Raw genomic sequence first — 26,256 nt, 5'->3', positions numbered from 1 at the left:
AGGTGCTGAAAATACTGCTTTTCCATAGCAGAAAAAAAAATACACTTTAAATCTATTCAAATAGAAAATTTATTTGAAACTGAGATGATATTTAATAATAATATTTCACAATTTTACTGTTTTTACTGCATTTTTGATCAAATAAATGCATTTTTGGTGTTCAAAAAAATTATATTTTTTTTACATTTTAAACCAACCCCAGACTTTTGAATGGAAGTAGGCTATATTTGTAATAAAGACAAGGCTGAACGCTTCAAGATTCATGTTTTCATGTCTGGATAAACTGTTTCTTATGCAAGTCTGACGCTGTGACCTACAGACAGACAGGTGGTGAGAAAGGGAACTGTGCCCTTTTGTCTGTCTGTCTGGCTTGCTGTAGGCTATAAATAGAGCAGCTTTGAGGGCTAAATCCTCGTTGTCAACACCAACAACACTGGGTCGATGCCTAGAAAAGGACTGCAGTAAAAGAGAACCACGAACAACTAATTTATATCTGTTTATTTTTTAATAATATTTGAACGCATGAAATCCACATAAATCTGAGGAACAACTGTGATGAATTCCGTGACCAGTGGGAATTAAATTTTCAGTCAGCATTGAAATGAATAACAATATGTGTATTGCAGCTAAAGACTGACATCTGAAGGGCATAAAAAGAACTGCACCCTAATAGACTCGTGTCGTCATCAATGTGAGACGAAAATGGGTGAAAGGTTTTTCAGACAGTCGTAGGTAGGGTGATCAGGGTGAGTGTTCACGTTAAAGATGGGCCTGAACAAACTTACTCTTTTGACAAGTACGGTCAAGCTTGGGAGAAATTTGTTCTCTGCACGAGTCGCGAAAACTGGAGATTGTGTGCATCGCTTTCAGTCGCGGCGCTACGTTAGATCCAGTGCGAGGAGTTTGGCATATGCAAAAGATCTGTTCCTGGGCAAAGTTAACAAGGTATTGTAAACAAAATTCAGGATATTTTTTTTTCTTTTCATATTTGACTTGCCTATTTAAATGTTGAGCACTTGAGTAGGGGGGAAAGCAAGCAATGTATTCATACATATATTGGTTAAATATTCTGTATAAGATTTTGATTTTATATGAATTTTGATTTTATATACATCTTTCAGGCTGAAGTTTTTCCCTACCCAGAAATCAGCAATGAAGAATTAGAGGAGATGAACCAACTTGTACAGCCTGTGGAGAAGTTTTTCAGTGAAGATGGTGGGTACAGATGGTGTGCCTGTTTATTGTGAGCTTTCTGTACATGTTATGACGTATTATATTATATTAACATACTTTAATCTTGTGTCCACACTTGTTAATCAAGTCCACTTGTTTAAAGCTCCAATCTGTAACTTTTTTGGGTTAAAAATTATTCAAAATAATTTTTTGAGCAAGTACATAACCAGCCAGTGTTCAAAACTATCTGCTTCCCTAAGCCCGATTCAAAGCGGTAAGCTTGTAATAACTATCAAGCATGCCTTTGCTTCATTACTTCACATCTCTACACTTAAAGAAGAGTCTCAGCTAGTATAAGTTATATTGCGAGTGAAGATGTTGTAGGTGGAGATGTATAGCCTTTTGTCGCAGCACTTAATATAATTAAACATATTAATTTGATGGTGGATCCAGAAAGGTTCAAACGACAATCATCAGTGACAACAAATTCACCTGCTGTAAAATGCAAAAGACTTTGGACTGAGAGTTTGGAAAAAGAGACTGCAAATGGTCTCATGCAAAAACAAGGATTGATATCTAAAGAGTATTGTTAACATGCTCAATTAGAGAACAAAGTATTATTTGCACGGTTTGGCGTGATGATAAGCGATCATTAGAATTAATCAGCGAGATTTACTGCAATGCCTTTGTATTTTGTAAATGTAATTTGTACAATGGAAATTTAAAATCTTCTTTAAGATTTTTAGATGTTATATTTCAAAAGTTGTAATAGTTTTAACCTAATCTCAGCTTTTGCAGTTTCATGGATTTATTCAAATGACTGAGAAATGTCATTTTTTTTGTACTTTTTTTGCAAATATCACCTCTAGTTGATTCTAAGAAGATCGATCATGAGGCCGTAATTCCTCCTGAGACTTTAAATGGGCTGAAGGAACTAGGGCTGTTTGGGATCCAGATACCTGAAGAATATGGTGAGACTGACCTCTGACCTCATACGAGAGACTATTTCTAATCTACCGTCAGAGAGTTTGATCTGCTTGTTTCCATGTTTCAAGGTGGTCTGGGCCTCTCAAACACCATGTATGCCAGGTTAGGGGAGATCACTTCTTTAGATGCGGCGATTGCGGTCACACTTGCAGCACATCAAGCCATTGGCCTGAAGGTAAGCGAACAACTTTCTGTGATGCATTGTGGTCCTATATTTACTACTATGTTGTTTGATATTTGAGAGACAATTTACATAACAGCCACTGCATTTTAGGGAATTTTGATTGCTGGAAATGAGGCTCAGAAAGCAAAATACCTTCCCAAACTAGCAACAGGAGAGCATATTGCAGCTTTCTGCCTCACTGAACCTGGAAGGTACCGTAATTCACCTAAGATTTACAACCGATCCTTTTTCAGATCTGCCATGATGATTATTTTAAATGAAATGTACTCTTGTGTGTTAGCGGCAGTGATGCTGCATCTATACAGACACGGGCCACGCTGACAGAGGATGGGAAGCACTTCTTGCTCAATGGCACAAAGGTGACCGCTTCAGACCATTCTGTCTAGCTTAGTGAAATCTCTTCACTGGCTGTGTTTCGATTAAATCTTGTTGTTTGATCTCAAGTTTTGGATTTCTAATGGAGGATGGGCAGACATCATGACCGTGTTTGCCAGGACAGAAGTTGTTGACAAAGATGGTCAAAAGAAAGATAAGATCACAGCTTTCATTGTAGAGAGGGCGTTCGGTGGCATCACCAGTGGCAAACCTGAAGACAAACTAGGCATCAGAGGATCAAACAGTGAGTTTGAAAGATACTCATGATTTGAAGTTTTTCTTTTTCTAAATTTAAAAAAAAAAAATTACCACCAAAGTAATGTACTTAAATAAAAGGTTGGATTTTTCTCTTTTTTTGCATTTGGGTTCTATGTTGTTTAAAAAAAAAAAGGGAGAATTTTTAGAAGTCCTCGACCACATCTTAAACAGGGGTGCCAATAATTGTGGAGGGCACTGTGTATATATATATATATATATATATGAAATAACATGAAATAACACTGAGCTATACATTTGTTACAATATTTATGAATCTTCTTTGTTATTATTAGCTAATAAAAATACAGCTGTTCATGTAAGTTCACAGTGCATTAACTAATGTTAACAAATACAAATTAGTAAATGTTGAAATTAATATCAACTAAGATTTTAGAGGATGGAGTATTGTTCTAAGGTAGTTAACTAATGAACCTTATTGCAATGTGTTACCCAATTTATTTATAGATAAAAATGAAGTTAAAAGGGTGTTTGTGCCCTTTTTTGGCACGCTCATTCATTGAATATTTGTACTTTCCGTAGCTTGTGAGTTGTCATTTGAAGACACCAAGGTGCCAATCGAGAATGTAATTGGAGAAGTCGGTGGTGGTTTTAAGGTGATCCAAGCACACAACCAGTGCATTTTGTAATAACACTAAGATAATATAATGTGTTGCATTGACACGTGACGTGTGCATCGTGTTTAGGTCGCTATGAACATCCTGAATAATGGGCGCTTCAGCATGGGCAGTGCAGGTGCAGGGATGATCAAGAAGCTCATTGGTGAGGACATCATTCATTTGCAAATTCTCAACACATCCTTTAAATTGAAATCTCTAAACTATACATCCTTGTCATGCCATGTGATTCCAGAGTTGACATCAGAATATGCAGGCACAAGAAAACAATTCAACAGGAGCCTTTCTGAGTTTGGAATGATTCAGGTACACTTTTAGTCCTATTGAATTATTCTGTTGGTATTATTTGTTCACTTTATTAAGCATTTTATTTGATTTGGATGCAGGATAAGTTTGCTACCATGGCTCTAAATGCGTTTGTGATGGAGAGCATGGCTTACCTCACTGCTGGGATGATGGACCGTCCTGGAGTCCCAGACTGTTCTCTGGAGGCCGCTATGGTCAAGGTGAAGTAACTTGAAATCATCATCCCATAAAGTTTTAAATGAAAAACCTCTCACTGGAGCTGCTTCTGACATCTGTGTTTTTTCAGGTCTTTAGCTCTGAGGGCAGCTGGATCTGTGTAAGTGAAGCCCTGCAGGTTTTAGGAGGCCTGGGCTTCACCAAGAACTACCCCTACGAGCGCTACCTCAGGGACTGCCGCATCCTCCAGATATTTGAGGTACAGAAGAGTGTTACACTGATATGAAAGGGAAGCACGGCTGTATGTGTAAGCTTTGTGACAAGCTCAGACTTGTGAAGTATAAGGGTGCATGTTATGTGATTATTTGAAATTTATTAGATGTGTTTTGTTGTCTTAATGAAATTACTTTTTTTTTAAATGAATGGCTGCTTTTATTTGTGTAGTAATAGTAAAGAAAATCAGTTTTTGGCCACCAGGGGGCATACTGACAAACGTAAGTTCCAGCACAAACGTGCAAAAACAATTAAATGAGAAACGCATTATATAATTCTGTTTGTTTTCTTTTCTCTCTCTCTGTTTGTAGGGTACTAATGAGATTTTGAGGATGTACATTGCACTTACAGGAATGCAGTATGCCGGAAAAATACTAACAGGAAAAATAAAGTATGTAAGAAATGCCATTTTTAATGATTTAAAGGGTTAGTTCACTCAAAAATAAAAATTCTGTCATCATTTACTCACACTCATGTCGTTCCAAACCTGTAAGACTTTTGTTCAACTTCAGAACACAATTGAAGATCTTTTTTTATGTACCTTCCACAACCAACACTTTGACGCTTCAAAAAGTTAATAGATTGTTAAACTAATCAATATGAATTGAACTGTTTAGTCTGACCGCTTTATAATATATGATGAACAGATTAAATTTAGGGTTTTATTCACATATAAACATTGATCAGTGAACAAAAACAGAATCTCAACCGAAACTGCTTGACGTGTGAAAATGAACCTCATTGGTTCTCTAGCAAGCGTGATTGTGCTTTCATTTACCATAACTGATTTTTGCATTGATCAATGTTTAAATGTGAATAAAAGCCTAAATTAAATCTGTTCATCATATAATCGAGTCTCTTCAGAAAATATTGGACTAAACCGCTAAATTAGTTTTAGGATCTCTTTATGAACTTTTTGAAGCATCAAAGTGTCCGTTGCGTAGCTGTCAATTGGCTTTATGCACAGCTGCACTACTTCCTGAACTTCAGCCAGCTCCTTTGTTTCCTGTCTGCCATTATTGGACAAACTTCTTAATCCGGGTGTGTCTGATTATTGTTGTGACTACAGAGGTCACGCACATCTGAATCAATCAGTTTGTCCAATAATGGCAGACAGGAAACAAAGGAGCTGGCTGAAGTTCAGGAAGTAGTGCAGCTGTGCATAAAGCCAAATGAAGGGACAGAAAACTCAGATTTCATTAAAAAGATCTTCATTTGTGTTCTGAAGACGAACAAAAGTCTTACAGGTTTGGAACGACATGAAAGTGAAGAGTAAGACATCTGCTTTATTTAACGTGCAATTGTCTTCTCACAGGGAGATGAAGAAGGGAAATGTGGGGGTGGTGTTTGAGATTCTGGGAAAGAAATTGAAGGACTCAGTGGGGAGGACGGTGGACTTTGGACTGACCGGCAAAGATGGCGTTGTACACCCTAGTCTGACGGTACCGAACCAATGCTGCTTGTTCTCTATTTGACTAATCAGCAATAATCATGTGGTCATGAAATGAATGTACGGACTACGTCATGGTAATAATAACGTTGACGTCCTGTAAATGTCCCGTCACCCTCACGTCTGATCTCGTCTAGTTCTCCTGCAATTGACATGTCATCAGGCGCAATGCTTCCCTCTGATCTCTCCTTTAAACCCGTGTGGTCGAGTAATTGAGCCCAGCTTGTTTTTCGGCAAAGTGATGATGTCATCATTCTCCCACAGGAGAGCGCCAAAATGTTTGAGCAGAACGCTGCAGTCTTCGGCTCTACTGTGGAAAACTTACTGTACCGATATGGAAAGGTAATAAATTAAAGTAGTTATGTTATTTTGAAACTTTGCAGCTGGTTTGTTTTTCGATAAATTAAATGTATTTGTTGTATAATTGTTTTTACAGATTTTTACTTCAGCATTTACTATTTGAATTTATTTTGATCACACTGGATGATGGATATTGTCATGCCGAAGAAAAACTCTTTCTGTCTGTATTAAAACTGCTATATTTATAGTCACCAGTCCCATCAATCTCACATTTCCCCCACCATCAGTTTTTAATCGGCGTTTGTCCACATTCCTCAGATGCTGCCAGAAAATGAAAAATGACCATTCGTTTAACGTACAGCCATGTTATTTCTTTCGGTTGCTATCGTAACGCACAAGGTAATTAGCGTGGGCCGTTAGCGCTGCTGGGACCCGATCTCTGGTCCCTTCTTTCCTGTTAGGCTGAGGTAATGTTCATGTGTGACACAGCTGGCCTCACTCTCTCTTTTCTGAATGAACGTCTGTGTGGCCGTGCTGTTGTATTCAGACTGCAGTCACAAGAGTGCAACCTGGAAGTGCTTCAGATTTCCACACAAGTTTTTTTCTTTTGGAGCGCACAATATTTCATCTTCATTCATTCTCATTTGCAGGACATTTTTAAAGGAATAAATCCCCCCGCCGCTGTGTTTTTGCCTACATGCTGTGTGAAATACGAACTGTATAAAGGCAGGCACAGGATGTGCTTGTCTCTTTATGAGTATTACCGTAAGGACGGCCTTGATTTGTCCGATACTTTGAATGACCTAGATCAACTGAAACGTCTTGAAATATGATATTCAGACAGTGATTCATTCTAGATACAGACAAATGTGAGCTTAAATGTTTATTAACATTTTATATGATAGTTTTTTGTAAATGCATTTATATATTTATTTACAAAGCTAATCAACTAATTTAGTAAGATTTGTCTGGTTGTGGACACTACCGTTCAAAAGTTTAGGTCGGTAAAATGTTATTTATTTATTTTTAAAGAAATGAATACTTGAATTCAACAAGGATGCTTTATATTTTTCAAATGAGTAAAGATATTTATAATGTCACAATATTTATTTCAAATAAAAGCTGTTATTTTGAACTTTCTCATCAAGCAATCCTCAAACTGTCACGATTTTTTCACAAAAACTGTTTTCAACATTGATGATAGTAAGAAAGGTTTCTTGAAAACCAAATCAGCATATTAGAATGATTTCTGAAGGATCATGTGATGTGATACTAAACAATGGAGTACTGGCTACTGAGAATTTAAAATCATAGTAATAAATGACGAAAAATTAAAAAAAAATTTTTTTGCATTAAGACCTTTAAAAAATAAACAAATAACACTAATATCACAGATTAAACAGTTGAAACTTGGTCTGTTTCAGACAATCGTTGAGGAGCAGCTTGTGCTGAAGAAAGTTGCAGATGTATTAATTAACCTCTACGCCATGACAGCCGTCCTGTCCCGCACCAGTCGCTCCATCAGCATCGGCCTGCGCAATCATGACCATGAGGTAACAGACTCTTAAACCTTCCTCACTGAGGTCACAAGGTCAGGCAAGTGAAGGAGCTCGTAACCTGGACCTGTAAACTGGTTTACAGTATTCAGACTTGTCTGAAGAAAGAGGGTAGATGTCTCCACTCTCCAGTGTTCAGTCAAAGCATTTAAACGAAGGATGCGGTGGTGAACGAGTACAGATTAGGGCAGGAAAAAAAGAAATGCTTTATTAACTGAAATGAGAGAGGACTAAACTTGAAAGGATCATTTAAATTTTTTTCTGGATGTTGCAATGTGAAAAATCATGCATTTCTCCTCCGAAGTCCCGGGAGGCATTTCAATAAGCTAATTTGTAATTTATAGCAGCACAGCGGTTTTGATTTTGCATGAGAGAAACAATTGATGGAAACAATTTTATGACTTTTTTTGATTTAATGCTGATTGCAATTGGCTTTATCCAGCTTTATAGGATGTTATACTTGCTTTTAAACATGCACTGCTGTTTTTTTTTTAATGTTTTTGAAAGAAATCTCTTATGCTCACCAAGGCTGCATTTATTTGATTAAAATCAAATACTGTAATTGTTATTCCACCCCTAACTTATTAATATACATGTTTATGTGTATTTTATTCGTTTTTAGTACAAGCAAACCCTGGTTTTGTACATAGTTATATGTGGTCGCACTTGTGGACCCTGTTAAACCTTGAAATAAATAAATAATCATAAAAATCAAATACTGTAATATTGTGAAATATTATAGCAATGTAAAATCACTGTTTTCTGCATCCTCTGCATCTTTTTTCTGTGGATTCTCCTTTTGTAAGGTCACAGAGTTTTGCCAACAAAAAGTCATTATCAAGGAAATTTGCTTGCACATTAATTTCGAAATCGTTAACGTAAACGACCTTGTTAAATCTCCACTGGCTTTCAGGTGCTGCTCACCAACACTTTCTGCAAGGATGCTCATTTCAAGAACAACTTCTTGTTGACTCAGCTTCAAAAAAGTGAGTAAAACGCACAGCTTTAATTGATACCAGCCGCCCTCGTTTTATTGCATAGCAAGACAAAGCGCTTGCACATGTTGTAGAATTTCCTCCACAACCTTACAAACCATAAGTCAGTCACTAACACTTGCATACGCTCTTCATGCTGTTCCAATTACCATCCACCTAATAACTCTAGTCAATGCGATGCATTAGATCAGAGCGTTCAGATTTAGTGAATGATTGGGGTGTGTGCTCTCTACAGATTCCCCAGAGAACAACGATGCCAACATAAAGAAGATCGCCCAGGAGGTCTTAGCCAAGAGGGCATATGTCTGCTCACATCCCCTGGACAGGACCTTCTGAAATGGCTCTCGTTGTCCGACAGGCTTCCCACAACCCTGTGTCTCAGTTTAACCCCAAAGAAGTGCAGTAATGATTGAGCCTCACTTTATAATGTTTTAGTTCTTTTTATGTCGGTTTTCCATGACATACTGCCACAAGTGCTTCTTAATATTGGTTGAAGGACATAAAATCAAAATCTTGTTGAAGTAATACCTTTAGTGCACATGTAAGGTGATGTCTTTGTTGGTTCTCATCTCTATGATGTTTCTGCTGTGTTTGAAGTGGGCACTTTTCATTGGCGTCTGTGGGCCTTCAGCAGGTTTCTGGGAGGAGGAGTGTATGCTTGGCTCTTCATCCATGAACGGTAAAGCAATTCGCTTGTGCAGGATTGAATGTGGCCTCCAGTAATCTCTGTTAAAAAAATCTAATTGTTAGTGTCAAAGCAGTTTCGTTGTTTGTTTTTTCTCATTTATGCGCTCCTGAGTTTATATTTGGTACTCTGAATGGTTCACGTTCCTTTCCAAGTTGTGGTATATTAATTTAAACCAGTACAAATGAAAGCACAGGGATTATTTCTAACCGGAAATGGAATTTGCTGTACTGGGATGAGAATCTTGGAATTGCGTTTTTGTCCCAGCTCAGGCTGTGGTTTTGAAAGGGTCCCGGAGCAAATGGAACATTGGCCTCCTTCTCTGCTGAGCTGGTCGTTTCAGAAGACTGGACCACAGAAATAACGGGAATGGGCTGAAGAAAAAAAACAGGGATTAGATCTCGAATAGCAAACTGTTTTAAAGTATACTGAAATATGTTTGTTGAGAGTTTATCAAGAAAATATGTACATCAGTATCAATATTAACTTATCTAACAATAAAACTTGCATAATTTTAAAAATGATATTTGACTGTCATGCATATTTTTATTTTCTGCGGTTATCTAATTTTTTTGTACTTTTAAAGCCATTCCTGGCTTTTTCAGAGAATATTTCATGGGCTTGTCACTCAGTATGTCTTGTAGCTTATCCAGGCCTGCTCTCTTCATGTGACATTTGAACTCGGGAAGTCTTCCTCTTCCTGTTAAACTCTCGCCAAGCAACATCTTCCTCTGGAACCTGTTCTGAGCATATGCAGCCTGGAGCTCGTCCTCATGGAGAGCCTCTCCTACACGAAATACAAGGTAAAACAAGTCGCTTTGGGATCAATGATCAAGGATGCTCATGGTTATAACTGTACATGGCTTTCTGGAAAACTCAATTCTGATTGGTCAGTCTCTGCTAGTAATGGGGGCTTTTGAAACAATGCTTCATGAAATTTCTAAACATTTATGAATCTTTGTTTCGAATCAGTGGTTTGGAGCTTGTTTCAAATTTACCAAGTCACTTGATTTCAGCAAACAAGGCTGTTGCATCATAGTTTTAAAACTTCTAAAGGTTCGTCGCTAGAAACCGATGATATGGTTTTTCCCATAAACTAGTGTCCTAAGTTTAAATGATCTCAGGTCAGTTTTATAATATAGGTTCATGAATTTTAATACTTTTGTGTGTGTATAATAAAAAAAGGAGAATGTTATTTAATTGCTTCTAGTTGAATATTATTGTTACTTGTTCAACGTTGTGTGTGTTTGTTTTATTTGCTCATTTTAGCTTGCTTCTTGCTTAAGCGCTTTTGTCCATTTAGGGCTACTATAGACACATGGTGCCGCATAATGGCTATTTTAAAATGGCCAACGTTTTATAGATAGAAATGGCTAATGCTAAGGTTATAAAACCATAACGGTTCATAATGTAAGTCTTTATTCACCACTGAAAACATAGTTATGTATATGATATTGCATTTCTGTCAACAGATCCTCCTAAATATTACAAAATGCACCTTTAAGTTAGATTTTTAAAAAGTTTTAACTTCTTGAGCACCACATTTTTAGAACAAGTTTCATATGAAAAAAATAATTCTGTGTGAATGGCCACTAATTTATAATTCTTTAGTGGGAGCTTTAAGATAGTATACCGGCACAATTATAAAAAATAGACATTTCCACGCAAATCAATAATTCATGTACATGTATTTACTGATTTGGTGAGTAGATGTTTAATTTGAATGATCAAACATGATTTGTTCATGTTAAAAAGTTACCAGTCAAATGGATGCTCAATGGGAGCTCTGGTCCAAACTGTAACGGGGGCTTGGAGTAAAGTTCAAAATCCTGAAATCTCTTGATCCATGGCAGCCCGGATCTGGAAAGCGTTGGCTTTAGTTTATTCCCATGGAGAATGTTTTCTCTCCAAGACTGTGAACCAATTGGCATAACAAATTAATGCTTTTAATTTGAGAAGCACACACACAACACATGCAGTTGCTTAAATGGGAGAAACTGCTAATGATAACATCAGTCTGTCATCTGTAAGGTTCACATTTTTGGGTGCTATGCTCATGTCCAGCAGGGAACAATAAGTTACAGACTGTGAAAGGCAGATAAATCAATTTCAGGCAAGCACATGCTTCTAGATAACGCTTTGTGTCCCATGAGTCAATCAGCATTAGCCCCGTCACTGTACTTGTAACTAAATACTGTTTTAAGCTTTGGGGATCTGTAAAGAGGTGGGCAAGGTAGGTAAACATCAGTAAAACTCTATCTTCTTGCTTAAGCTCTTAGGAATGCCTATAAAGTTGACATTGCACTGAGAGAGAAACATGACACAGATGGGGGTAATGGTGGCATGGCATGACCTCAACCGCACCATTCTCAGCTCCTCTATCCGAGCATCGTCTGGACGCTTTGGGTGCTGGTTAGATTCAAAACTGCTCTTAAAACCTGGGTAAGAGAAGCGAATGCAAGTGGAGTCCTATAGAAAGAGGATAAATAGCCACATTTTACTTGGTTATGCATTGCTAAATAAAGGCTTAGAAGTTGTTTTATGTATTTCATGTAAATTGATGCCAACCTTTGAAAGTTCTCGGTAGACTAGTTCTCCACTCTGAGTTAGAGAGTTCATTTGAACATTGTGGTGATGGATGATCTGATCATCAGTTACATTATCCGAAAAAACATTAGGCTTTGATTTTTGCAAGTTGATACTCGCCCTATGGACCTCTTCGATATTTGCCTGAAATAAAAACTGCCTTTAATCAATCGCTGACTCAGTTTTTGAGACTGTAAACTTTTTCAGTAATTCATTACCTGAATGAAGTTTTTCACATTATTGCCTTCATACTGTTTCCATTGTAAATATTCTGTGTTGAAATTGTCTAGAGGTATTCGAGTTCTCATTCCAATGTTAAGATGATCAGGTGTATCCTGAGATTCCTGGGACTCTGTCGCCATCCATAGCTCTTTTCTCCCGAGATCCGATCCAAACTCCTTGCTTAAACTGAGAAGCATGTCGGGTGATGGGAACAGGTTGAGGTGCACTGCTTCCTGAAGTTTCTTTGCTTGGCGGATGTGGCTAATACTGATTAGTATACAGGTTAGTAACAAACATTTAAATTTTCTGGCACAATGTCTTTGAATTTCACAACATTTGTTCATCCAGGTTTAGCAGATATAGCAAATGCTTATTTGTGAAGTATATTTGTACTTGTCAACATGTTGAAATTGTAGTCACACCAAAATACTCTACTAATCCAAACTCTGTTCTTCCTTAGTATAACCTACTGAGAAAAGAAAAAATGGACCACGCTGGAACCTGTAAGGCAAAGAAGATGTGATTGGGTGTAATTGCAATTATACCGTTTCATGGCTTCAAGACAGGAACGAGGAACCGTATTTCTGATAAACACCAGAGGCTCCATCATAATGGTCTCAAGTGGCCTCAGAAGGCAAATCGGACTCAGACCCACGTCAATCATGTCATACAGTCGCTTTGAGAAACTCAATCCTGAGTTATACAGCACAGTCACCTGTTCCTCCTCATCTCCATCCAACCTGGAAAAGGTCAGTTCGGTCTGTATGAGCTTCAGAAATGTTTGCTTTGCTGCATATTGGTAAATGTTGTGCACACGTGGGAGCATTTTAAATGATGACTTTCTTACTTCATAGGCACTGTAGTCCACAGTCTTTTGACTGCTTGATCCTTCAATCCTTCCAGAACAAGGAGGTGTAGAGCCGTATCCATCAAATGAAATCCAGTGAGAATATTTAGCCTTTTGTTTTCTTTTTCCTTGGCACTTATCTTATGACCAGATAGGACCCTTTGAATAGTTTCCTCTGGATAAAGACTTAGTTGGAATGCATCTGCATTAATTTGTTGAATTTCGGATGTCAGTTTGGCTAAGATGCGAGTATTATTATACTTAAAGACATAAATGATGCGACCAAAAGGACAATCTCCTTCATTGCCATCTTTAGGATGGAGTGGGTAAGCTATCTGCACCTGGACTTTTAGTTGGGCGTCAGCTTCGAGATAATGACCCTCTGGCATTGCGATATCTGAGGAAATCTTAAAAGAACTTCTTTGTTCATTTTTCCCAGAAGCAGGACAATGAATGGGCAATGTCAGCTTCAAATATCTGCATCCTCTGAGAAGATCTGAAAGGTCTAGTTTTGCTAGTCCATATGGATCATGGTGTTCAGTATCTGCCTTTAAGGCATTATGAACAGTCCATAGATCTACACTTGCTAGTTTGGCATCATTGGGGTCTGTCCCAAAAATAGCGGGTTTGCTGGACGGTTTTTCGTTTTTTCTATCCCGATCATGGACTTCGATCTCCATTGGTGGACCTCTAAGAAACTCAAAAAGCTTTCCAGGACTCTCACCGGTAAAAATCACATTCACATCCTTAAAGTAGATATCAGCGTTGTGATCATGGCCTTTGGTTCTGTAAATAGGCTTGTTGTGGAACTTGTACTGGCAGTAGACAGGATGGCATTTTTCCTATTAAAAGATGAATTTGATTATTCCTCTTATGTAATATACTGTTGATGTTGAGTAATGCAACTAATCATTTCTGACATGGCATACCTTCAGTACATGGAAAGGGACGGGGGATGATGGCAGAGAAGCAGATAAAACCGTGATGACTAGTGGATTGAGTTCAGCCTTTAGCTGCTCTGATACAAGTGGCTGATCCAGAGTGACATTCCAGAATCCCTCTTTCACCTCTCCGGAACTGAATTCCAGGCAGTCAATGAGTGTCATACTCCCTAGGATGAAGACACAGTACATGCCAGCCAATGTTTAAAAGATATATTACTTGTAGGTCTGGTTTCACAGACAGGGTTAGGCCTTAGACTAATCAGGACATTTAAGTAGCTTTTATAAACTTGCCTTGACTAGTGTGCTCTCCTGAGATAAAACACGTTGTTTTCTGCAGTTTAGTCTGGGACTATCCCAATTCACTCCTTGGCCCTACCCCTTGTCGGGAATGGGCCAAGGGGTGTATTGGGATTGAGCCTTAAGCTTTGTCTGTATAACTGGGGCAATGACTACCATTGCAGCATGACATCATGACTTTTGCGTAAACATACACGCAACTTTCGAGTCAAGTGGCGTGTTATCTCTACGCATTTTGAGCTATCTGCGTGTATGTCTACGCCATTAACGTCCGAGTGATTGCGCGTGTCTGTACACGCCGTCAAATGTCCGCGCGAAACGAAGCAAAATGTAGATCTACATCTGGATCTTTTTTTTTTCCTAGGATGGTAAGGGAACAGTCATAAATGCCATTAACCTCAGTGACGGTTAGGTTTAGGGACGGGTTTGAGGTTAGTCATATATTTATATATACAGTAATAACGTTAAGTCAACGGCGTTCATAAACACGCTGAAAAGCGATTATGCGTCTTGATAGCACACCAAAAATGGAAATACGAATTGGCGTGTCTACACGCTACTTCATGAGATCAGTCTGACCATAATGTTTGGGGTCCGTAAGTTTTTGAAAGTCTCTTTACTCACCAAAGTTGTATTTAATTGATTAAAAATACACTAAATTCATTAATATTGTGACAGCATTCTAATATGCTGATTTGGTGCTCAAAAAATATTTAATACTAATGATGTTAAAACATTTGTGCTGTTTGATATTTTTGGTGGAAACTGTGATGCATTTTTTTAGGATGTCTTTAATTAATTGAAAAGTTCAAAAGAGCAGCATTTATTTGATATACAATTTGAACTCTTTTGTAATATTAAGTGTATATGTCAGTTTTGATCAATTGAATGCATCCTTGCTGAATACAACAACAAAAGTCTTACTGACATTAAACCTTCAAACATAGTGTTTATGTTATAGTTTACTTGTGGGAATGTCATCCACTTCCAAATTCTACATAGCTGTAATTCCTATAAAGTGCATATGCGAATTCTTTCTTTAATGGATAATAGTTTGGTGAAATAATAACAGTACTGAATGGTAGCCTCCATCCTGTAAAATACAACCCTGCAATGAAAGGAGGTACGTGTGATTTGTCTGGCTCGGCTTTATGGTAACAGGGCTAAAATATTTCCCAAGTGAAGGCTTTCATCAGGAGCTCCTGCTGGGGGTCTGGATGAGACACATCAAAAGCTAAAGAACTAGTCTGTCGGATTTGACTGGTGCCATTCCACAGCCAATTAGAGGCTAAGTATCACGAATCCTGCAGGGAAGCTCTCTTACATGATCCACCCCATAGCGCTCAGGCATAAGGGAAACAGCCCCTAAATGGCTGGCTGCCTCGCTGAAGTCATGATCAAGATGTATTGTATAAACATCACATTTACTTACAGGAAACCTGTGTATGAGAGCCATACGAGTGAAGAATACAAAAGCTTTTACTTGATCCTAAAACTACCAAAAGGACTTTAATGCAAGTATCTTATAATCCAAGAACATGAATCTTTACATGTACTGCACTCTTCTGAGGTTGCTAGGGAGAAACTACCTGCAAGAAGAGGGGCGATACTGAGTTCCAGAGTGGCGGCTGCCTTTTCCTGGTGCGCCTCCATGACTTCTGCAGTCTCCTGGAGGGTCGTCTTAGTGGGTGCTATTTGGCACTTTTCTTTTGTTAAGCCACTTTTAATAGGAACTAAAAAGATAGACAGAAGTAAAGTGAATCATTTTGTGCTTTTTCAATAATGATAATATTGTGATGAGGCAATTTGTACACTTTTAAAAAATGCGAAACCTTGGTTTCAATTTTTAAAATAAAACTTTGGTCTGTATTTAACACAAACATGGGTTGATATAACCCAGCATTTGTTTAGAGTGTATAGATCAATATACACTACCTTTCAAAAGTTTAGAGTCAGTATGTTTTTTTGTTTTTTTTTAAAGAAATTAACTCTTTTATTCAGCAAGGATGCATTAAATTGATAGTAAATTATTTTGTTACAAAAATGTTATTGTATTTGTAATCTATTAAATGCAGCTTTGGTGTGCATAAAAAAAAGAAATCTTACCAAACACTGTAACTTTTTATCCTTATAACGTTACTTAGGCATTAATATGATGATACGCAATCAAACCTATATGCATATTGTTGTAAAACATAATAATCATGGATCATAGTAAGTCTTTTATTAGCATTCAGTGTAAACATTAGAATTATTAAATGCAGCTTTGGTGTGCATAAAAAATGAAAATCTTACCGAACACTAACTTTTTATCCTTATAACGTACTTAGGCATTAATATGATGATACGCAATCAAACCTATATGCATATTGTTGTAAACATAATAAGCATGGATCATAGTAAGTCTTTTATTAGCATTCAGTGTAAACATTAGCATTATATCATACCTGTGGAAGAGCGAAGCTCCTTTCTATAGTCAGCCGATACTGGAGCGTTGCTGTTTTTCATAGATGTCCTTGTTCTCCGGTTTTCCTTCTCATAGATAGCTCTCATATTAAAAACCATCATCCTGATGCCACCTTTGAAGACATTTGATGTTGCAACAGAATATTTTTTCCAAGAATGATCACTAGAATTTATGCATGATGTATTGTGCATGTGCATATCACATATCACACATGAGATCCATAGTCATGTTTCTGCCTACTGTGATGTAAATGAATGTCTTTAAATCAGTTCAAATGGCCCCCTTCTGAAGTAACTGAGATGAATTTGATTTTATTTATTCATATCGCATTTCACTTCGTAAAGTCAAAAAGTGTCTAAAACTGTGGAATAGATCTTGCTATATAAAAGAGGTGTTCAGTCCAGTGAAAATTACAACAAAGGAAAACCTAATTGGAAGCAATAATAAAACAGATCGTACCCATTTGATCTGAATCCTCTCCAGACCTCTCCTGTGGAAGTCTGAAGGCTTTGGGTCTGTCATTTCTGGCTTTGAAGGATATCTTGTCTTTGCTGTCCCATACTCTAATTGTGACCTTATGGGAGGCCATTTTAATTAGGAGCTCTCTGGTCACCTTGACTTTCAGATTCTGAGACCAACCCACCCACACCTGGTTTCCTTCTCGCCAAGGCTTCAGCACCTTGTCAGAACACATAACACATGATTTCATGATTATCTGAAGATTTTTTTTATTTATTTTTTTAAAGACAAAGAATTGGTCGCATTGACTTCCATAGTAGGAAAAAAATATACTATGGAAGTCAATGAGACCAGAAACTGTCTGGTTACTGATATTCTTCTAAATATCAGAAAATCGACTGAATGGATTCGAAAACGGTAAAACTCAATGGTTTAACTCTGGGGGAGTTGTAAATTGAGCCTATTTCCAAAAAAGTATCCCTTTAATATCTATAGAGATATTTAATGAAAATATTTAATGTCATTAAAACAATGAATTAAAAAACATGCAAAGACTGTAATCAAATGTGCAAATTATTCTTTCTAGGTAGACAAAACGTGTTCACCCTAAACAGCGAGGTGCTCAATGAATTCAAGATGGCAATTAACTGAAACTCTAGCCCAGCTTTCTTTGGACCAGTGATAGACAAACTTATGCATAATATATAGATTCATTGACAACAACAACAACAACAACTGTTTCCTTATCAACTCAAAGTAGTTCTAGTAAGTATTATTCTACATATAAATAATTGAGCATTTACAAGCTCCTGCTTATTAACCCCTAATTAATTCCAATAGTTTACCTTAGTTTCATTGCCCATGTAGATTTTAGCCAATGTACCAAAGATCACTAGATCCGCTCTGATTGGTTCAGGTTCATCAGGCAGCATGTTGTACTCAATGCAATAATAGCCCTCAGCTCTGGGGGCCTCCACTACCACACAGGATGGCTCTTTCTTTGGCACTTTTTTTCTTTTCTCAGTATTTGTAAAATACTCTTCATGTTCTAAAAAAAAAAAAAAAACACAGGATAATATTATTATTCACGCAAATTTGCATGGCTATTTAGGCATGACCATTTATATCATTATCACAAATAAAAACAATACCATCGCTATACCTTTAAAGACTGCTAATGCAATGCTGACAGTACACGTGACAACATAGCTGGAGTCTGTTGTGAATGTTGTTATGGTTTGTTCATCCACAGAACTGGATTCTGACATCTTCATATCTGCATCTTCAATTTCGTCAGCATCGGGTCCACAGTCTGTGTGGAGTTCGGCGTTTAAAGGCAAATCTTCACTTCTCTTCATGTCAGGTGATGCTGAGTCCCTGCATTCCATGTTCTAGAAACATGGTCTTGGATTAGAAGATATTAAAACTATCACAACAAGTAAGTTACTATTGTAGTGTAACGTTAGTCGATAGTAATGCCTAATGGTTTCAGATGGCAATACCACAGTAGCCTACAAGATGAATATCATCTGTATAGGCTAATTTCTAATTTAACCATTCTGCTTTTAGCAAGAACTATTATTTTATAAAGTTCAACAAAACTTACTTACTGACAGCTGTTTTCCAGCATTCCCCTCACCGCTACTTTTATGTTTTAATTGAGCGCATTAGCATTAGAGAACTTTGAAACGTTGGCTTTTGTTATAAGGAATGCTTTGCGTCGCCTTGGCAACCGGAGTCGCGTGAACATAATGAAGCGCGCGCGCTGGTATATAGGATATGACAAGCGGCTCATGGAACATAACTACAGTCAACAGCAGTTACACAGTGGCCAATCGACATTCGACTCCACAGCCACTTCAAAGCTTTTACTTTCTAGAGGTTGAAAGGAAAAGATTGGTTCTGCTATAGGCCTAGACAGTCTCCATATAAACCAATTCCCTTGCAACCAAAGAAAAGTTTAGGAAAGGTAACTCTGTGTGTATTATAAGGGCATAATTCGAGTAGGCTATTAAGTCCAAAGTTATCACCACTGGCTATTACACTACTTTGCAATACGGTAAAAAATGCACAGTAACAGTAATTTCAAAAACAGTAATTTTGCTGTTCAACTGTAGAATACAGATTTTTATTTTTTTTTAATAAAATAATGTCTACCTGCACTATATCGATTTATATTTAACCAGACTGGCCTAAATGCAGCATTTTATAATAAAATAAAAGATTTATGTACATTTTAGAATATTTATATTTAGTTAGTTAGTTTATTGCATTATTTAATTTTGTAGGCCTATTGGTTAATTGTTTTAGTCTCTTTTGTGCATAAGTTATTTATTTGCATTATTCATGAAAACTTCAATTTTGATTAACTTTGATATACCCGTTACAACCTGTATGCATAAAATAATGAAATTTTATTTCAGTAGCCTAAGTTGCAACGTAGATTTTATTTGTTTTAATTAACATTTGTCCTATCGGTTGATTTTATGTAAATGTGTAATATGAACTATCCTGTATAGCTACGCCTACTACATTGGCTCCTGAAATGCCTTTATTGTTTAACTCCTTTTCAAAAGTTTTTTTTCCCTCTGCAATTAAGATTTTGGGGGCAGTGCTCCCTTTACTGCAACGCCCCCACGCGCACCGCGCGAGAGTTTCTACTACAAGAGTGGGGCGGTCTGGTGTTCAGATGACATGAACTTGGTATGCTGTTTGTGTGCTTAGAGGATCTGTTGAATCCATTAATCCATTTAGGCTCTATAAATGGAATTCTTGTGAAAAAGGATGGAAAAGTCGGACGCATGCGATCCATACAGCCGACCCGCGCGCAGGACACAATGGATAGTGAGCACTCTGGCGTATCATTACGGACTAGACCGTGGAGTGGAAAACGAAATTATAGTCCTCGCAACCGGGTTGGATCAATACCTCCAAGAGATATTTCATCACCTAGACTGTCAGGGAGATGGGAAAATACCAGCCGAGGATTTTAACATTCTTTGCGACATTTTAGGACTCAATAAAGAGTGTGATCTAGAGGAATGCGCGGGGATATTGGATAATCTACCCAAAGAGTTCAGCTTCAGGCAGTTTCACGCAAAACTCTGCGGTTATTTCAGTACCAAAGCTGGGTGTCACTATGAGAATGGGAGGTTGTTGGTTGGCAAGGAGAGCGAGCATATAGAGACGCAGATCAGACTCCGGAGCCCTTTGAGGCGGCGCGAGAAGCTGCTGTCGTTGGGTACCAGCAATAAGCGAGAAAGCGGAGACCCTTCTTCGCCTACTGTGGATAGACACACATCAGGTTGTAGGCAGCTGGGATCCTGCACCAGGGAGTGTTACGAGGAAATCGTGGCACTTGAAGAGGCTGAGGACAGGATAGCCAAACTTGAGGAGGAAAATGCGAGTCTCAGGGAGTTGGTGGAGGACATGCGCGCGGCTCTTCAAAGCAGTGATGCTCGATCACTGGCCCTACAGGTACAGTCATTCTCATCAAGTTCATAGACTAATATACAAAGCAACGATATTTTCTACATAACATCTACTTGATTATTAGATCGAGTCTTTTTTTAAAAATATTTTCACATATGTTAATCTGTCACTCTAAAAAAAAAATGCTGGGTTGTTTTAACCCAATTTTGGGTCAAATATGGACAAACCCAGCCATTGGGTTACATCTTTAAATGACATTTTTAACCCAATGTTTGAGTTTGTCCATGTTTGACCCAAAATTAGGTTAGAACAACCTAGCATTTTTTTAGAGTGGCCTAATAAAGTTATAAATAATATAGTCCTCTACTCTGTGACAACCAATGCCTGCTATGAGTGGCAATGATACCAGGGGTGGGCAACTCAAGATATACTTTCCTACAGAGGTTAGTCCCAACCCCTTAATCGAACACACCTGAGTAAGGTCTTACAAGCAGGTGAGTTTAATCTTGAGAGGATCTCGAAAGCCAAAGTTGCCCAGCCCTGGTCTAGATACCCCTTATATAACCCTGCCCCTTTTTCAGTGCTCGTTGTGTTCCGGTATTTACTTCCACAGCATGAAGGTAAGATCTTACGCATTTATGAATGAACCACTCATTTTAAAACCTTTCCAGTTTACTTTTCTATGACATCCGCTTCAAACATTATAATGCTCATGGCTTTTGTTAAGTTTAAATAAGTAAATACTCTTGGACAGCAATGCTAAAGAAATATACAGGGCTTCCTCAAACACGGAATTTCAAATGGACATAGGCCAGTAAGAGCATTGTGTGTAAACCTCACTCCCTTGGCCTCAAACCGATCCGAGCGGGACTCTGGAGTGGAGACCTGGTTCGAATCCCGCTCGGAGCGGGTCGAGTAGGACCGCTTTCACAAAGATGGCTGCGTGCTTGTTTCTCTGGCGCATAAGGTCTATACTATCACATTCTACTGATATGCTTCTGTGTGTCACAGGTGGGTCTATGGAAAAGCCACTCGAAACATAAACCAGAGGGTGGCTGTTTCGTCTCCCACCAAAGGCGAACAGCCCAGAAGGCCAACATTTCTGGGAACCTGAAGGACATCCAGAGTTTCCTGAGAGAAGTGGAGCTCATCCGGAATTCACGGGATGGGCAAATCGAGGAGGCCATGTTCTTCAACCGTAAGCTGGAGCAAGAACTGCGAGTATCACGCGAGACTGTGTTGATGCTGGAGGATTGTAACAGGACTCTAAAGAAGGAGCAGGTGGAGATGAGGAAGAGGGTGGAGGAAGCCAGACAAGCTGTGCTGAGTGGCCTCAAGAAAGTGAAGGAGCTGGAGACCAAAGCCAGTCATGTGCCTGTTCTGCAGAGGCACGTTGAGCAGCTAGAAATGGAGCTTCTGTACTACAGGTTAGTGTAATTCTTACGTGAAAGGCCAGATGGAACAAAAACAAGTGAAATGCATCACACGTGTGCTTAACCCCAGGTAATCGCCGGTTTAAACCTCGCTTTTAACAACTTTTGCACTGTTAACCCTGCATGAGATGAGTGAATCAGTGAGGTGTTAGAATGTTACGACTAGATTCTTAAAAACGGACAACTAATAGTGTCTGCATTATATAATATGAGGATGTGCAATCCAGTGTTAATTTCGTTGACGCAAATAATGACGAAAATTATTCGTCAACGACATTTTTTCACAGACGAAAATGTGACGATAACTAAATAAAAACTAATTTTGAATGACAAAAACTATGACGAAAATCTATTGACATTTTCGTCAACGAACAAAAACTAGACGAAAATGTTAGATAGTGACGATTTGGGAAGCGATCCAGTCAGAACTGATGTCCTGCGTGAGTGGTAGATGCGCACATTTGTACTGTAACGTGCTGATCATAAAACGTTAAAAAATGCGAACGTCTGGGAGAATGAGTAGAGCAGACATATAGATATGAATAAGAGTGACGATGCAAAAACGGTTATCCGTAATTCTTCTATTAGTAATTCCTCCGTAATTCTTCTAAATAGAATTCTTCTATTCTAAATTCTAAATGAATGCAGTACAATTTAACTAAACCCATTATATTTTAGTCGACTAAATCTACTGTAGATTTAGTCGACTAAAATCATATTGAATTTCGTCGACTAAAACTAGACAAACTAAATCAATTCAGATGACTAAAATATGACTAAAACTAAATTGCATTTTAGTCAAAAGACTAAGACTAAAACTAAATCAAAATTTGCTGTCAAAATTAACACTGGTGCAATCTTACAGCATTCACTGTAAAAATGAATCGTTGGTTTAACTTAAAGTTTGAGATGATTGAAATTTAAAATATGAAGAAACTCAAAATATTATGTAATCTGAACCACATTCATTATTATTAAGTTGATTTGACAAATTAAAAAAAAAGTTGTAATAAACACAGAAAAAAAAATATTTTCATGAATTGTGTTAACTTAATACGTGCATATAGCGTTCGTCCAATCAGTGACACTGACACTGCAAATATGCAAATAAGGACATTAACCAAGCATTTAGGAATGTACAGTGTGAAATGTCCGCTTATGGATGCAGGATTAATTGTTAACCTCGGGTAAATTTTGAATTGTGTGAAATGTGAGTCAAGATAACCCAGGATTCTTTTTAGAATGACCCAGAGTTTACTATTCCATGTGTGAAACTACTGTTTTAATGCAGTTTTGACAGCGTTTATGCAGCAGGCCTAACTAGGTATCATATACCCACACACGTTTGTCACGGTGAGGTCATCTGTTTTTACATTGGGATAGCTTACTTCAGGAATCATGAAGCATAAAGAAGACATTATCTCCACTAACCACAATTTGGCATCTGTTTCTGGGGATTTCACTGATGTAAATGTATAAGACTCTGTCAAAACATGACAATTTAGCAACGATTCTTACAAGTAAGGATGTTTACTTTAGCTGTTCAACAGTTTGAAATGTATCGCAGAGCTCATCCTAGATTCGTTAAATATGACTCTGCTGCTACTGCTATTTTGTGATAAAGTTCTTTTGGGAATGAAAGCTTGTATTTTGTTTCTGGATTTTAATGAGATTACTCTGCTAGAAGCATTATTGTCACCCGAACCAGACTGAATGCAGTAAACAGTTTCATTACATAATGGAGATTCAAATAATCTGACTCAGAGTGAACTGAGATTCCTCTTGGTTAAAATGGCTCCCAGCAGAACTTGCTGGCCCTGATTGTGCAGACTTGTGCCAACATACATGCTATTTAGGTTGGCTTGATGTGGTTCTGCTTCTCGGGTGCAGACCCTGTTTTGTTTGGTTTCGTTTAGTTGTCAACGTGTGTGGCAAATGGGCTCCCATATTGGTTAGCTGAAATTATGCACAGCTACTGCTTGGAACCACTCATTTCGTAGTTTGGGTTTTATTCTTAGGCTGTCATTGAACTTTCCTAGCTCGCAACCATTTAATTACGTTACGCTTAACGTCATCAGTGTTTACATATTTCTTGCATGCTAATTTTGGGACAGCATTCCTGGCAATCCTGATAAAAGTGGATTTACTGAAAGTCTGGAGTGTTTTCAGTTATCAATTCTGTGGTAAGATGTGGGTTTTACTGACAGAAACACATTGACTTATTTTAATAAACATTCACTTTTCTACCTCTAGGCTGCACTAATCTATGTGAAGTCTGTGGTGAACTTTTACTTTCTATGGCCTCTCCATTGATGCCCTTAAGCCAAATAATTCATTCCAGATCACAATGGAGCTGACACATTTGGGGAGAGTTCCATTCAACCCGGCAAGGCCGGACCTAAACAGATTGAAAGTTCCCATCTATCTTCAAACAGTTTCCCCGCTCTACAGAATAATGGATGAACACTCCCTGTCTATATCCTAGCAACAATTCCTACCAACCACACTAAGTTTAGAGATCTTGGCATGCTAACGAATGTTTAAAAGTAAGTTCCTGTTTGTTTTTATGTTAAATGTTAAAAACTGCCGGATCCATGTGTTATTCTTTCTTTGTAGTCTATTAGTTTGGGTGTAAATAATTCCTTGGGCTGTGCCGCTGTTTTAATATTCAGCCATAACCACTAACAGACCTCACATCCCAAAGCCATGTTTACAGTCTGCACACTGCAATGAATGCAGTTATTCAAAGTCATTTTGTCAGACATAGTGCCTTTTGGTGGACTGCAGTGTGGCCAGATGACGTTTTAAATCTGAATCTAATACGGAAAAGATTGTCTTCTCCTCTCTCTCACACTCTTTGGTAATAGAGTCAAAGGGTATATTTTGGGTGATTTCACTTAAACATATTAAATATTTATGAATTGAACACCAACCCCCACCACCACCAGTTAATGCTTGACGTCTGGGGTTAGAAAAATCTTTTTAATGGAAATTAAAACTTTTTATTAAGCAAAACCGTGCAAAATGATCAAAACTGGTCAAATAAATTCTATTCATCAAAAAAATTGCCCGATTTTCACAAAAATATGCACCTCAACTGCTTTAAATATTGATAATAATAGGATATATCAGCATAAATGATTTCTGAAGGATCATGTAACACTGACGACTGGAGTAATGATGCTGAAAATACAGCTTCGCCATCAAAAAATAAATTACATTTTATAATATATTCAAATAGAAAACAGTTATTTTTAATTGTAATAATATTTCTGTTTTTTAGTGTATTTTTTATCTAATAAATGTCTAAAAAAAAAATCGAATAAAAAAATCGAATAAATATATATATATATATATATATATATATATATATATATATATATATATATATATATATATATATATATATATATTACCAACCCATCATTTCTGAATTATAGTGTTTATACAATTATCCACAAATATGATTAGATAAGTAATTGTAATATATCATTTTTGGTTATTGAAATGTTGTTCTTAAACCTTGTTAAAAACCTCTTGTACATATTTACAATATATAAAAGTTATTCACTGTGCATCTTCTTATCTAGTACCAAAAAGATGTTCACAAAGTCTAGCAAGTAGCAGCTTTCTGTTAGGATCACTATCAGTTAGTACACTGACAAAGCAACTTTCATTATTTATTTATAGATTATTTGAAAACGATTCAAAGTGTTTAAATGAATTAATGAATTCATTGTAAGGATGCCAAAAGACTATTAACAAACTAGCATAGATTACCTGTTCCTTAAAAAGTTGAAAGTGAAAGTAATTGTAGCAGTCATAAGTCTCGTGTTTCAACAGCTCATTTCTAGGGGGGTGGAGGGGACGTAGACACGTGCAGAGCGCTCTGGCTGCTATGTGGCAGATCAGAGCAGGGTTTTTTTTCTTTGAGGCCAGAAAGCCCCATGGGCAAGTGCTGAAAGCAGAAAGGGTCTCTAGAGTGCATCCAATGGACACAGCTCTCTGTAAACAAAAACACTGGAGAATAGCTTTTGATGCAGCTGCCAGTGGGCGAAGAGGATACCGGTCATGCTCCGCGGGTCATGGACTGACCCATTCACACTGAGAGCAATGCCTTTTATCTGGAGAGAGGTGTGTCCGCTGGCTATTTTTCATGTCCTTTCTGTTCAGACCTTAATGCAGTTCTTGTAATAATCACACATTTTAATTGCTCACTTCAGTTCCCCCACCTGC

The 26,256-nt window shown here is 37.6% G+C and overlaps 3 protein-coding genes across 4 annotated transcripts in view; 2 read left to right on the top strand and 1 right to left on the bottom strand.

Annotated features, from left to right (window-relative positions):
- Window positions 1–686: 686 nt before the first annotated feature.
- acad9 (acyl-CoA dehydrogenase family, member 9) lies at window positions 687–9,620 on the top strand. The gene is made up of 18 exons (XM_039673784.2): window positions 687–945; window positions 1,122–1,215; window positions 2,043–2,144; window positions 2,229–2,335; window positions 2,435–2,535; window positions 2,625–2,703; window positions 2,789–2,963; window positions 3,518–3,591; window positions 3,682–3,757; window positions 3,848–3,918; window positions 3,999–4,118; window positions 4,205–4,333; window positions 4,659–4,738; window positions 5,663–5,789; window positions 6,062–6,139; window positions 7,522–7,650; window positions 8,567–8,639; window positions 8,884–9,620. The coding sequence occupies exons 1-18, from the start codon at window positions 766–768 to the stop codon at window positions 8,982–8,984; spliced, it is 1,896 nt and encodes a 631-aa protein (XP_039529718.2). The 5' UTR covers window positions 687–765; the 3' UTR covers window positions 8,985–9,620.
- cfap92 (cilia and flagella associated protein 92 (putative)) lies at window positions 9,113–18,543 on the bottom strand. Its single transcript, XM_039673764.2, has 15 exons — window positions 18,318–18,543; window positions 18,001–18,203; window positions 17,156–17,375; window positions 16,677–16,808; window positions 15,819–15,962; window positions 13,918–14,099; window positions 12,989–13,830; window positions 12,687–12,881; window positions 12,138–12,408; window positions 11,902–12,063; window positions 11,698–11,802; window positions 11,093–11,246; window positions 9,912–10,120; window positions 9,544–9,707; window positions 9,113–9,374 (listed from the first exon to the last, which is right to left on the bottom strand). The coding sequence occupies exons 1-15, from the start codon at window positions 18,541–18,543 to the stop codon at window positions 9,179–9,181; spliced, it is 3,405 nt and encodes a 1,134-aa protein (XP_039529698.2). The 3' UTR covers window positions 9,113–9,178.
- A 925-nt stretch (window positions 18,544–19,468) lies between these two features.
- Window positions 19,469–26,256, top strand: part of efcc1 (EF-hand and coiled-coil domain containing 1) — a 22,410-nt gene continuing 15,622 nt past the window's right edge. Inside the window, exons 1-2 of one of the 2 annotated variants that reach the window (XM_039674267.2) lie at window positions 19,469–20,632; window positions 21,599–22,014. In XM_039674267.2, coding sequence (XP_039530201.2) covers window positions 19,940–20,632; window positions 21,599–22,014 — 1,109 coding nt within the window. In that variant the 5' untranslated portion in view covers window positions 19,469–19,939. The remainder of the gene's footprint in view (window positions 20,633–21,598; window positions 22,015–26,256) is intronic. The other variant, XM_039674266.2, reaches the window with a different exon arrangement.

Source organism: Pimephales promelas, chromosome 21 (assembly GCF_988280905.1).
Source record: "Pimephales promelas chromosome 21, fPimPro1.hap1.1, whole genome shotgun sequence".
Taxonomy (NCBI): domain Eukaryota; kingdom Metazoa; phylum Chordata; class Actinopteri; order Cypriniformes; family Leuciscidae; genus Pimephales; species Pimephales promelas.
Note: the sequence above shows the minus strand (reverse complement) of the source record. Positions and strands in the feature narration are given on the sequence as shown.